The sequence below is a fragment of the Callorhinus ursinus genome, unplaced genomic scaffold (assembly GCF_003265705.2).
Source record: "Callorhinus ursinus isolate GAN/ISIS: 27379988/994484 unplaced genomic scaffold, GSC_fseal_2.0 scaffold82, whole genome shotgun sequence".
Taxonomy (NCBI): Eukaryota; Metazoa; Chordata; class Mammalia; order Carnivora; family Otariidae; genus Callorhinus; species Callorhinus ursinus.
In genome coordinates, this window is record NW_027397144.1 from 1882105 (window position 1) to 1896956 (window position 14852).

The 14852-nt window shown below is 42.8% G+C and overlaps 1 protein-coding gene across 1 annotated transcript; it reads right to left on the minus strand.

The window, feature by feature from the left end:
* Positions 1–5428: 5428 nt before the first annotated feature.
* On the minus strand, positions 5429–9862 carry LOC112816613 (uncharacterized). The gene is made up of 3 exons (XM_025863215.2): positions 9718–9862; positions 9449–9509; positions 5429–8734 (listed from the first exon to the last, which is right to left on the minus strand). The coding sequence occupies exons 1-3, from the start codon at positions 9860–9862 to the stop codon at positions 6997–6999; spliced, it is 1944 nt and encodes a 647-aa protein (XP_025719000.2). The 3' UTR covers positions 5429–6996.
* Positions 9863–14852: the final 4990 nt, after the last annotated feature.

A 14852-nucleotide genomic window follows, 5' to 3' on the forward strand; every position in this document is an offset into this window, starting at 1 on the left:
CCCAAACCAAACCAAAAATCTTGCTTCCTTGAACAGCATTCATCTAACAAACAAAATGCAGTTAAGAAGTCCTTTTGAGTGTACTGTTACTGTTACACCCCACAGTCTTTTCTATTTTGTTGTCACTCTTAAAGCTAAAAATCATTTTATATCACTCTCTCTGACTATAGATGTGATCCTGGTGGACTTTGGGAAGAGGACACTGGAAAAAAATGATTTAAGTTTTTGGTATTATGAATGAATGAGAAACCAGTCTCATGACAAAAATGAGCATAAAGAATAAAAAATAGGGGCACCTGAGTGGCTCCGTCAGTTGGGCATCTGCCTTCAGCTCAGGTCATGATCCTGGGATCCTGGGATCCAGCCCCATGTGGGGCTCCCTGCTCAGCAGGGAGTCTGCTTCTCCCTCTGCCCCTCCCCCTGCTATGCACTCCCATGCTGTCAAATAAATAAATAAAAATCTTAAAAAAAAAAAAAAGAATAAAAAATAGGGGTGCCTGGGTGGCTCAGTTAACAGTCTGCCTTCGGCTCAGGTCATGATCCCAGAGTCCTGGAATCGAGTCCCATATCAGGCTCCTTGCTAAGTGGGGAGCCTGCTTCTCCCTCTGCCTGCCACTCCCCCTGCTTGTGTTCTGACAAATAAATAAAATCTAAAAAATAAAAATAAAAATAAAAAACGATGGGCCCTCCTCATATGCATTTCTAAGTGGATGGACTTAATCTAATTTTTTTTTAGAACTTCAATGGGCACTATGGGAAACTTCTCCCCAAAAATGTCTCTCTCAAAATTAAACTAAACATGGCTTACAAAAAAATAAGAAGCCTATTTTAATTAGTACCTTTGGGCTTCCAGAAAATATCAGGATTCTAAGTTTTCCTCTTAACAAAATACTCCTAAATGAACTTGAGGCAAACAACTGGAAAAAGTCAAAATGTCTTGAGACCTTTTACCCTCTTGCATTTTCTGTCTCCAGACATGTGGAAGCCTCTCTATGCTCAGGCTCCCCCACTGGCACCATTTTCTTCCATTTAATCTGCAGAACATCCTTTTGCTCCGACTCCCCACTCCCACTTCTCCTGAAGCTGTTAAAACCTGCCCTTTAGTGGCACCTGGGTGGCTCAGTCGGTTAAGCATCTGTCTTCGGCTCAGGTCATAATCCAGGGTCCTGGGATTGAGCCCCGCGTCAGGCTCCCTGCTCAGTGGGGAGCCTGCTTCTCCCTCTCCCTCTGCTTGTGCTCTCTGTCAAATAATAAATAAAATCTTAAAAAAAAAAAAACCTTTAAAGTTAAGCCTTCTGAGGATCCAAATTTCTTATGTTCCCCAGACTAAAGGTGAATTGCAAGCCATAGCTAAACTATTTCCTAAAATGACTGAGGTCCTTGAGACGTTTGCTGAACAGTTTAACAGTCATTCAACCTTACCAACCTGGTTTCCCAGATTTACATCAGTCCACATGCTTCATGAGGGCCAGGCCAGAGAATGGATAAAACTACTGGAATCGAACCTCCTGAGAAGGATCTAGAGAAACAAACCCCTATTTTAGCAAAATGCTAGAACTCTCACTGGAAATCTCCACTAGGCAAATACAGCAGCTTTTCCTAATCCTGTTGATTAAAACAAAACTGAGGCTTGCACACAAAAATCTGATGAACCTGTTCATGACCATTAGTCAATTCCAAATTCTCTTTTAAAAAAATTCCTGGTCTTGGGGCGCCCGGGTGACTCAGTCAGTTGAGCATCTGACTTTTGTTTTAAGATTTATTTATTAGAGAGAATGAATGGGGGAGGGGCAGAGGGAGAGGGAGAAGCTGACTCCCCACTGAGCAGGAAGCCTGCCGTGGGACTCCATCTCAAACCCTGGGATCATGACCTGAGCCAAAGGGAGCCACTTAACTGACTGAGCCACCCAGGTGCCCCAGCATCTGACTCCTGATTTAGGCTCAGGTCATTATCTTAGGGTTGTGAGATCGAGCCGTGCATTGGTCCCTGCACTGGACGTGGAGCCTGCTTAAGATTATCTCCCTCTGCCCCTCCCCCACACATGTGCACAAACTCTCTGAAGTCCTGATCTTTTATCTTGAATCCAGGGTAGCACTTAACTCTTGTGTTTATCAACCAGGATCTTTCTCCTTTAGTTAAAAGGACCACGATGGAATGGGAAACTATGTCCACCCCAGATCTGACAAATCAGCACACTTACTACCTACTCACCTACAAGGAAGACCGTAAAATTCTCAATGGTCAAGTCTAGCAAATGAAGGCCCCTAAACAAAACCAAAACCTTCTAGTTTCTGCGATTATTGCAAAGAGCCCAGTCACAGAAAAAAAGATTGTTACAGATATAACTGCTCCAGGTGCTCCCAGGCCACTAGTCAGTCTTTCCAGTGTGCTCCAAATTCCCTGTGACGGGGCTCTGAGAAGTTATCAAAGCTCTTCCCAATCACTTCTCCTAGGTGATGTGGAAAAATCTCTCTTCAGATCCTGGGACAATGGAGCTACGCTCAGTACTCAAGCCTGCTGCTATTAAGCAGCCCCTGCCTCAGAGTGCTAAAACAATGCCAACAGGGTATCTAATAAACCTCAACAGGCTCCTGTCTCTGAATTCGCTTTTCTCTAGCCCTCTGAGAGATGCACACCCTTTCCTTCTGAGTTCCTTGCTCCCATTTGTATATTGTGCCAAGATTTCTTAAAAAAGTATCACCTGCATTTCTTCCTCCCAGATGGGGAAGTAATTCCAGAACTTGACTATGGTAATCAAAAATAGCTAAACTGGTGAATTAAATGACCTTTTTTTTTTTCAGATTTTATTTATTTATTTAACAAAGAGAGACACAGCCAAAGAGGGAACAGAAGCAGGGGGAGCGGGAGAGGGAGAAGCAGGCCTCCCGCGGAGCAAGGAGCCTGATGTGGGGCTCTATCCCAGGACCCTGGGATCATGACCTGAGCCGAAGGCAGACGCTTAATGACTGAGCCACCCAGGCGCCCAAATTAAATGACCTTTAAACACCTTTTATTTGCTCCCTCTCTGAAGGCACCAGAGCTGAGTCTGGAGACACTGATCACCGGTCCCTAGTGGAACTGCTACCATTGTTTTTATGGGCACATCTTCAACTGATACTGGTAGAATCCACTGTACACCTACCATCAAAATCCAGACAGATCCCTCGAAACCTCTCCCCAGAATTAACCAACACCCTATAAATAAAGAAGCCCTTCAAGGCATCAAGCCCAAAACAATCACCAAGGCCCAGGGCCTCATTATCCCCTGCACCAGGTTCCTGTACTATTTCTACTTTACCTGTGAATAAAACCAATGGGCAAAGATGAGGGTTTGTATAAGACCTCCAAGCAGTAACATCGTTATCCCTCAGCCCCCCATTGTTCTCCCATATAGCCCTCCCCACTGAAAGCTAATTTTTCACTAGAATTCATCTATGCAGTGCACTTTTAGTATTCCAGGTGATACAGATAGCCAGTATCTTTTTTACTTTCACTTGAGAACTGAAATACGCCTGGACAGTCATGCCTCAGGTTTCACAGGCTTTCTTAACCTTTCACAACCCTTATAAGCTCATTCGGAGGATATGAACTTTTCTGCAGGCTCTACTTTCTTACAGATGTAGATGATTAGCTGCTCTGCTTCCCTTTCACAGGAGAGACAGCATGCATCCGTCATCAAAACTTTTGGCCTTCAGGGCGCCTGGGTGGCTCAGGTCAATGATCCCAGATCAAGACCCGCACTTGCCTCCCTGCTCAGTGAGGAGTCTGCCTCTCCCTCTGCTCTTACCCCCAGCTTGTGCGCACATGTCTCTCTCTCTAAAATAAATAAAACCTTACAAAAACAAACACTTTTGGCCTTCAAGAGACAAAGTTTCCCAAAAAACGTGCAGTTTGCTCATTCAAGTGTGATATTTGGGGCATCCGATATTTTTTCTTTTTTTAGGATTTTATTTATTTGACAGAGACAGAGAGAGCAGAAACACAAACAGGGGGAGTGGGAGAGGGGAGAGGCAGGCTTCCCGCAGAGCAGGGAACCCAATGCGGGGCTCCTGGGATCGCGACCTGAGCCAAAGGCAGACGCTTAACAACTGAGCCACCCAAATGCCCCTAGGGCATCTGATATTTAGGGCAAGAACTACATTTGGATCCAGACAAAATCCCTCATGACTGCTTAATGCTGACAAATTACCTTTTGACTCCCCATGGAAATGTACACCAAACTCCTCTAACTAATGCAGATTTTTTATGGTTTATTGATGGTTCCTATTTAAAAGATGAAAACCACTGTGCTGGGTGCGCTATTACAACTCCTTCTGAAGTCCCTGAGGCAGCACCTTTATTTCAGCCAAATAGGTTGCATTAGGTAAGCCCATACACCAATTTATACATTATCCAAGGGCAAAAGCACAAACACTTGTACTGATAGTCAATATGCCCTTGGGGTAGCTCATGACCTCACACTATTATGAAAACAAGGTGTCCTTCCCTCCAATAAATAGCAAAATTAAAAATGTCTCATATGCTCGAAATTTATTAGATGTCACATATTAACCAGATGCTCTGGCTATTATTAACGTTCCCAGGCATTCCAGATTCAATTCCCTGGAGGCCAAAGGAAACCACCTCACTGATATTTCCACCAAAAAAAAAAAAAAATGCCACTCAAAGAACTCAATAGCCAAACCTCTGTCATACCCCAAAGGGATATTCTCCCAAATGATAATCAGAAAAATTAAAGAGACACCCAAACATTGGCCCCAGGAAATAAAAGATATTAGAAATCTAGTAATTGTTGGTCTGATTAAAAGAACTCTGGTTTGGGCCAAATAACAACTCAATCCTATCAGAACTTCTAAAATCTCCCCTACTGGGGCACCTGGGTGGCTCAGTCAGTTAGGCGTCTGCCTTCAGCTCAGGTCATGATCCCAGGGTCCTGGGACTGAGCCCCCACACGTTGGGCTCCCTGCTCAGCCGGGAGTATGCTTGTCCCTCTCCCTCTACCCCTCCCCCTGCTCAGGCTCTCTCTCTCTCAAATAAATAAAATCTTTAAAAACTAAACAATGTACCCAATAAGGTGATGCTGGCTCAACACTCCAAGATGATCTCCACCACGTCTGACCTTGAAAAGATAACAGACTTTAGAGGGGGAATGCCTCAAAAGTTTCCCTCAAATTCAGCTCTCACTCTGACAAATAAATAAAGTCTTAAAAAAAATTTTATTGGGGGCGCCTGGGTGGCTCAGATGGTTAAGCGTCTGCCTTTGGCTCAGGCCATGATCCCAGGGTCCTGGGATCGAGTCCCGCATCGGGCTCCCTGCTCCTTGGGAGCCTGCTTCTCCCTCTGCCTCTCTCTCTCTTTCTCTCTGGCTCTCATGAATAAATAAATAAAATCTAAAAAAAAAATTTATTTATTTATCAGAGAGAGAGAGAGCGCACACAAGCAGAGGGAGCGGCAGGCAGGAGGAGGAGCAGGCTCCCCGCTGAGCAAGGAGCCTGATGCGGGACTCAATCCCAGGACCCCCTGATCATGACCTGAGCCGAAGGCAGACACCTAACCGACTGAGCCAGCCAGATGTCCCTGGAAAACCTGATTCTTAATTAGCAAAAAAAGAAATGTAAAAACTAACAAAAGGAAACCTGTTGAAAATGGAATCAGTAACTCAGTAGTGGAAGATCCCAACCCTACCACTCCTCGTTGCACATTCAACAGGAAGAGACATGCCTTGAAATACCACTTTAGTGACTACTTTGTTATCCCAGCAGGAAGAAGAAAGGGTTCCTCCTTACCCAGCAACAGCCCAGCCAATGAGTCACGACTCAGCCAATGAGAAGCCACTACATTTTGAACTTCCCAGTTTATTCCAACCAATGCTTTGCTCATAACAGCCCCTTCCAAGTCCCCTGCTTTCTTTTATAGGAGAGCATTCCTCTCCTTTGTTCTCCAGAATTGCCTTTAGCATTGTGTAGCTTCCGCGTCCTGAATTGCAGTTCTCTGCTATAAGCCCATTTTTGCTGGTAAAATAATTGGCAGTTTATTCTTAAGGGTAACATGTCATTTGTTCAACAGCCCTATCCTTAAAATGAACAAATTATATAAAAATTATACCTACTTGCATGTTAAGAAATGTACTTCAGTTCATCAGTGGATGAAAGAGTCTTCAAAATTGAAACACTAGCATTTTACTGAGGGGGAAAAATTATCCATTAAACTTAGAAACCACTGCTTAATGAGTACCTACAATATTTTCCCACCTCAAGGTTTACTTGCAAAACTAAGTAGCAATCCACAAAACAGAGAATCACTTGGGTAATGAGCCGCTGTAACTTTTTCACAATATATGTAAATCAAACCATCAGCTACATGTCTTAAGCTTATGCAGTAATAGGTCAACTTTTCTCAATAAAACTGGAGAATAAAGAATAAGCCACTGATGAAGACAATATATGTATAACGTTAGCAACATTTCTTTCATGTTGTGAATCTGGGGGAGTATATACAGTAATTTGCACCAGGCTTACCTATATTACTTACATTGTTTCTTTCTAGTGCAGTTTTCAAATTATTTTGAAAATATTTTTTAATTAAAAAGCTTCCCTTACTTTTCATTATAAGATATTATATATTCTCACATGGTTTTGTAAAAAGGTGAGGCAAGTGAGTTTTCCTACAATGTTTACATTCAATAGAATTCTCTCCAGTGTGAGTTCTTCTGTAGCTTCCCATGGAAATGCATGGATGGCTTTCCCTGATTCTTTACGTTTATATGGTTTCTCCCCATGTGCACTCTCTTGTGTCCTCAATGAAAGCTTGCACGACTTTCCCTACACTGAGAGTTTCTCTCTGGTATGAATTCCACGTATATGAACATCACAGGGAGTAACGACTTTACCATATTGTTTGTGTTCATAAGGTTTTTCTCCAGTGTGAGTTATTTCCTGTATTCAGAAAGAACTAGAACAACTGAAGAATTTTCCACATTCTTTACATTCACATGGCTACTCTCCATTGTGAGTTCTTTCATGGTTTCGTAAAGAACTAGAACGAGTGAAGGCTTTACTACAATGTTTACACTGATAGGGTTTCTCCCCAGTGTGAGTACGTTCGTGGGTTCGCAATGAACTAGGACAATCGAAGGCCTTCCCACACTCCTTACACTTACAAGGTCCGTCTCCAGTGTGCTTGATCATGTGCCTCTGAACGTTTGAGAGAGTAATGAAGGCTTTCCCACACTGCTCACATTCATAGGGTTTCTCTCCGCTATGAGTTCTTTCGTGTTTTTGCATAGAACTAAGATAAATGAAGGCTTTCCCACACTGCTTACATTCATAGGGTTTCTCTCCACTATGAGTTCGTTCATGCTTTTGCATGGAACTGAGATAAGTGAAGGCTTTCCCACACTGCTTACATTCATACGGTTTCTCCCCAGTATGACTTCTTTCATGTTTTTGAAGGGAACAGGGAAAACTGAAGGCTTTACCACATTCCTTACATTCATGAGGTTTTTTCCTACTGTGACTTCTTTCGTGGTTTTGAAGGGACATGGGCGAACTGAAAGCTTTGCCACATTCCTTACATTCGTATGGCTTTTCTCCACTGTGTATCTTTGCATGACATCGAAAGTTACTGGGACAATCAAAGACTTTCCCACACTCCTTACACTTGTAAGGTCCACCTTCGCTGTGCTTCATCACATGTGTTTGAAATATGGTGAGAGGACTCAAGGTATTCTCACATTCATTACATTCGCAGGGTTCCTCTCCGGTGTGACTTCTTTCGTGTTTTCGAAAATACTTTGGACAACTGAAGGACTTGCCGCATATTTTACATTCATAAGATTTTTCCCCACTGTGTCTCCTTTCATGATTTCGAAAGTAGATGGGACAACTGTAGGTTTTACCACAAATTTTACATTCATAGGGCTTCTCACCCCTGTGTCTCTTTTCATGACTTCGAAAGGATCTGGGACAACTGAAGCCTTTGCCACACTGCTTACATTCATAGGGTTTCTCTCCAGTGTGAGTCTTTTCGTGTTTTCGAAAATAATTCGGACAACTGAAGGCTTTCCCACACTTCTTGCATTCATAGGGCTTTTCTCCAGTGTGAGTTCTCTCGTGGATTCGAATGTAACTGGCATAACTGAAGGCTTTCCCGCATTGCTTACATTCATACGGTTTCTCTCCAGTGTGAGTTCTTTCATGAATCCGACAGTAACTGCGACAACTGAGGGCTTTGCCACAGTGCTTACATCTATATGGCTGCTCTCCAGTGTGAGTTCGCTCGTGTTTTTGAAAGTTGTGGCGATATCTGAATGTTTCTCCACATTGTTTGCATTCGTAGGGTTTCTCTCCAGTGTGAATCCTCTCGTGCTTTCGAATGGATTGGCAATGCTTGAAGGCCTTCCCACAGTGCTTGCATTTGTACGGTTTCTCTCCAGTGTGAGTCCTTACATGTACTCGAATGGATTGGCGATGCTTGAAGGCCTTCCCACATTCCTTACATTTGTAAGGCTTCTCTTCACATTCCTGATACTCATATAGTTTGTGGCCAGTGTGAGAGATCAGATGCCTGCTAAAGGATGAATGATGCCTGAACACTTGTCCACAAAAACTGCATTTACGCAGTTTTATTCCAGTAGGAGTTTTCTTTATCTGCTTATGATTTGGATTCTGGCTGAAGGATTCTCCAAACGGACCACCTTCTTTATTTTTACAGGGACTCTCTACCACAGGCCTGCTGTAAAAATGAGAAGCATGTTATTAATGACTTAATAATTTCATATTTATTGTTATTTCAATGACATTTTTACCATTTTCAAAAAATGTGTTTTTTGTGCTTTCAGATTGTTTGAAAATGAGTATGTGCTAACCATTCTGCAAGAAGTTGATCACAGCTATGATCAAAAGGGATAATCATAAATGGGGTTTCTGAATACTTTTTGAACATGTTATTATTTTTCAAACACTGAACATCTATGTCATATCAGAGAAAAAACTTTTGATGAAAAAAAATCCTGGGGCGCCTGGGTGGCTCAGTCGTTAAGCGTCTGCTTTCGGCTCAGGTCATGATCCCGGGATCCTGGGATCAAGCCCCGCATCAGGCTCCCTGCTCAGCGGGAAGCCAGCTTCTCCCTCTCCCACTCCCCCTGCTTGTGGTCCCTCTCTCGTTTTGTCTCTAAAAAAAAAAAAAATCTAAAAAAAAAAAAAAAAAAAGGAAAAAAGAAAAAAATCCTAAAAATAAATAAACTTAAAAATGGTCTGATTTATTTGTTTTTTTAATATTATGACAAAGATTTTTCTCATGGGACAACTGTTTGTTTTTAATTTTAAGTAGACTACACGCCCAACTTTGGGCTTGAACTCACAACCCTAAGATTAAGAGTCACAAGCTCTACCAACTAAGCCAGCCAGGTGCCCCCAGAGACACTGTTCTTACGTGAGTGGGACTCACCTTAGATCTGTCTGATGATGTTCATATAGACTTTTACTATTACGGTCTTCCCATTTTTCTCCTAAAATGCAGACCAGGAAAAATCATAAATTATAAAAGAATTATTAAAGTTTTTTTGATTTTTAGGTCCATGATGAACATGAGGTCACCATGGCTGATTTATTTATCAACATATTCCCTTTCCACATTTCACCTCTCGAAACAGCCCTGATGAGCAAATCACACTGGTTCTCTAATGGACTCGTAAGTAAGAATGTCGTCACCCTTACCTACTGAGGCCAGGTTCCTGAGGGTTTCCTGCATCACATCTCTGTAGAGTTTCTTCTGGGACGGATTCAGAAGAGCCCACTCCTCCAGGGTGAAGTTCACAGTCACATCCTCAAAGGCCACTGGGTCCTGAAACATCCCATGCATGTGTACAGGAGGATGGGTGAGACAGACAGCACTGGAGATCTCTACTCAATTCATAGGAAATTCACATAGGACTTTGATTTCTCAACATTTATTCTATGACTGGGTCATCAGACTCTTCCTCTCTGGTCACACTCACTTCATGAATTTAACAACATCATGAACACAGGAATTTGCCACATTTTTACTGTGATCACTTCCAGTGTCCATGTCTCTCTACTGTCAGGGAACAGAACCCCTTGGACAAACGCTATGCAAATAAAAGAAATATTTCCATCTTAAGACTATCAATTTCCTTGTGAGAGAAACTTTCATCTCCTTCTTAAATACAACATCACACAGTACTCCATGAAGCACAGGGTCACAAGTGCATGATGTTTTATAGACCAAAAAAAAAGGAAGCCTTTTCCTCTATTCCCATCCCTAAACATGAAAAATCAGTTTTACTTTCCATGCTCTGTCTCATTTCATGGACCAGGGAGATATTCAGAATATACAATTCAGACTAAGGAAAAGGTGTGACAACTTAGACAACCCCCAAATCCATATATTCATGAGCCTCAGAGTTGCCTCCCACCAATTTTTAGGACACAAAGGCACACATTCTGATGATAAGATACCAGGAGAGATTTTGACAGAATCATACCACTGTAACCAGGGCCTTGGTGACCTTGAGGAACATGTTAAGGCATGGAATTTGAGGGGCTTCAATGAATTTCACACTACTACTCATAGTGAATTTGCACATAGTGTGAAACAGAGTTCAACAATGCTTTCCTCCAAAAACCCCACCAAATCCCTTTTTTCTGATTTCTGTTGCAAGTGTACCTAACCAGCCACTCTGGAGGCTTTCCTCCCAACTTCACTCATTTCTGAGTTCCTCTGCTGGGAAGGCAGAAGGACAGCCCATCCCAAGCACAGGAATCCCTCAGTGATTAATTCCCCTAAATGCTGGTCCCTGAAAGAGATCATCCAATGATGTCCATGCCTAGGGAACAGAGAAAAGCTCCCACCCAGCAATTCTAATGCTAGAATTGACTTATTCAGTAGAGTGACAGCAAACACGGAACGCCTCTCTTGTTGTGGGTGCAGGGAGTAATGAGCTGTCTGGATCAGTCCTAGTAACTCTTTCCACAATGGACCTGTAGAGCATGTTCATAAAAAGTACTATTAGCTAGTGTAGAGGAGAGAGTGAACATTAGCAGGCCTGAGATCGCTCACCCTTAAAAATCCTGGATGACAAAGTTCATCCCTTGCTGCTATCTGGGAACTGAATTTTGGGATTGACCCCACCAACCCTACAGATAAGTGTGCCTCCATGTGCCTAAAGCGCTAATGCAAACACTACGGTACATGAAACTCCTATCTTCCTTTTCAGAGTCCGTACATGAAACTCCTATCTGCCTTTTTAGGGTCTGTAATTTGTTACAGGTTTGGCAAACAGTGTTGACATGACCAGCCCCCAACACTCCAGACGCTGAATCTCTACAAAGCTTCCCTTGTAGACAATAATTTACATGTGTACTCACAACTCGTTGTTTGAAGAACTGAGCCCATCCCACGTGATTACATTGACATTTGAAAGCTTGTTACTAATTTACTCACACCAAAGTAGACTAAAGCCAGTTTAATGATCTTTGTTTAATGATCCTCGTAGAAAAATGTAAAAATTGTTGCTTAATGTCCAAGTAGAAGAAAATGTGAACAGATGCCAACTGTTCTTAACAAGCACTCACTGTCACCCAGACTTCACCACTCCCAAACAGTATTTTTTTGGTAAAGATTTTATTTTAGGGTGCCTGGGTGGCTCAGTTGGTTAAGCGACTGCCTTCGGCTCAGGTCATGATCCTGGAGTCCCGGGATCGAGTCCTGCGTCAGGCTCCCTGCTCAGCGAGGAGCCTGCTTCTCCCTCTAACCCTCTCCCCCTCATGTACTCTCATTCTCGCTCTCTCAAATAAATAAATCTTTATTTTTTTTAAAGATTTTATTTATTTATTTGAGAGAGCGAGAATGAGAGATAGAGAGCACGAGAGGGAAGAGGGTCAGAGGGAGAAGCTGACTCCCTGATCAGCAGGGAGCCCGATGCGGGACTCGATCCTGGGACTCCAGGATCATGACCTGAGCCAAAGGCAGTCGCTTAACCAACTGAGCCACCCAGGCGCCCTCAAATAAATAGATCTTTAAAAAAAAAAGATTTTATTTTATTTATTTGTCAGAGAGAAGAGAGACGAGAGTACAAGCAGGGGAAGCGGCAGGCAGAGGGAAGAGCAGGCTCCCAGATGAGCAAGGAGCCCAATGTGGGACTCGATCCCAGGACCCTGTGGTCATGACCTGAGTCGATGGCAGACGCTTAACAGACTGAGCCACCCAGGTATCCCCCAAGTAGTATTTTTATAAAATTCCATAATCCCCCAGATTCTTCAGCCAACAAAAGCACTCCTCCAAGCCCAATAGATAGAACAAATGTCAAGAAATGGACAGTCCTCTGAAGAACAAGGTGGTAGTCTACCTAACATGTAAACACCGAGGATTTTTAAGCTGTATTATTCCAGACAATACAGTACTAACTAGCAGAGTGATAAGCAGACAGAAAAGAGTAGGAAGTGCCTTCAACAGGCTGGCATTTAATATGAAAAGTAAGTCAGGGACACAGCAGTCACTGAAGGTAAGTGGCAAATATCATGAACACTTCATACACAGGCAGGCATACACTGCTAATCACTTGGAAAAATGTACTGTATTCCCCCCAATATTCCATGGAAAATAGCCAGTTCATTCTAGATTTAAACGTGCAAGATAAAACGAGGAAACTTTTAGAATTCACAGATAGAGATTTTATTGACACAGGAATACTAAGCCATAAAATCAGACAGGCAAATTCTACTCTATTAAAATTAAAATAATTAAAAGACAGGGGCGCCTGGGTGGCTCAGTCGTTAAGCATCTGCCTTCTGCTCAGGTTAATGATCCCAGGGTCCTGGGATTGAGTCCCGCATTGGGCTCCCTGCTCACAGGGAAGCCTGCTTCTCCCTCTCCCACTCCCTCTGCTTGTGTTCCTGCTCTCGCCATCTCTTGGTCTGTCAAATAAATAAATAAAATCTTAAAAAAAAAAAAAACTAAGGGGCGCCTGGGTGGCTCAGTCGTTAAGCGTCTGCCTTCAGCTCAGGTCATGATCCCAGGATGCTGGGATCGGGCCCCGCATCGGGCTCCCTGCTCTGTGGGAAGGCTGCTCCTCCCTCTCCCACTCCCCCTGCTTGTGTTCCTTCTCTGTGTCTCTCTCTGTCAAATAAATAAATAAAATCTTTAAAAAAAAAATTAAAAGACAAGGAAAAGTATCAACAACAACTGCAATATAAATGGTCAACTGGCAGAGTTAAAATGAACAGATGCATATTCGAAAGGAAAAAAAGTCAAACATACTGAACAGAAGATGAAATACCATAGATTAAAAATGTCCATCACGAGATAATGAGATAATATGGAAATAAAATGTTTGGTAGAGGGGCACTTGGGTGGCTCAGTCGGTTAAAGCGCTGCCTTCAGCTCAGGTCATGATCTCAGGGTCCTGAAATCGAGCCCCATAATGGCTCCCTGCTCAGTGGGGAGTCTGCTTCTCCCTCTTCCTCTGCTTGTGCACCCTCTCCCTCTGCTCCCCCTGCTTGTGCTCTCTCATGCTCTCTCGCTCTCTCTAATAAATGAATAAAATCTTAAAAAACAAACAAATAGGTCTTTCCTTTAAAAAAAAAGTCCAGTAGATCCCATTTCAGTGATTAGAAAAAAATCTGTGAATAGAAAAAAAACTCATCAATTTAATAATCCCAAGTGTTGAAGACCATCATGTATTGTAAAACTGTTATTTCATAAATGATGCAAGAATGTTGGAGGGTCAAGTGATTCAATCCACTGCTATTCCCCATAAGTTTGATCTGATCACTATCGACAGCCTAAGAATTTTTCAACAATGTCCACAGAATTTTTTGTGCATTTGCACTAAGAGACTCATACAAGGATGGCATCACCAATATCAAAAGATCTGGAGGATTTATCAATAGAAAAAGAAAGCAAGGAGGACTGCAAAATATGCATCAGGTTACCCATTGTTTTTTTTTTAATAATTTTTTGTTATGTTAATCACCATACATTACATCATTAGTTCTTGATGTAGTGTTCCATGATTCACTGTTTGTGCGTAACACCCAGTGCTCCACGCAGAACGTGCCCTCTTTAATACCCATCACCAGGCTAACCCATCCCTCCACCCCCTCCCCTCTAGAACCCTCAGTTTGTTTTCCAGAGTCTATTGTCTCTAATGGTTCGTCTCCCCCTCCAACTTACTCCCCTTCATTCTTCCCCTATCATCTTCTTTTTTTTTTCTTAACATATATTGCATTATTTGTTTCAGAAGTACAGATCCGTGATTCATCAGTCTTGTACAATTCACAGTGCTCACCATAGCACATACCCTCCCCAGTGTCTATCACCCAGCCACCCAATCCCTCCCACCCCCCACCACTCCAGCATCCCTCAGTTTGTTTCCTGAGATTAAGAATTCCTCTTATCAGTGAGGTCACAGGATACATGTCTTTGTCTGACTGACTTATTTCACTCAGCATAACACCCTCCAGTTCCATCCACGTCGTTGCAAATGGCAAGATCTCATTCCTTTTGATGGCTGCATAATATTCCATTGTGTATATATACCACATCTTTATGCATTCATCTGTCGATGGACATCCTGGCTCTTTCCACAGTTTGGCCATTGTGGACATCAGCAGGTTACCCATTGTATGACTGTTAGGGTCAACTGCAAGGGACCCCAACCCGAGATTTGGTTTAGATTGCACTGACAACACGCACATGCCTACAGGGTATGAAAGCGTTTCTTATTTCCATAATGCAAGCGTCCAGGGAGGGCAGGGCAGGCCTCTCAAGCACATGGGAAATGCCTGGAGAGACCAAGAAAAGCAGCCTGGCCCGGGTTTTTATTGGGGTT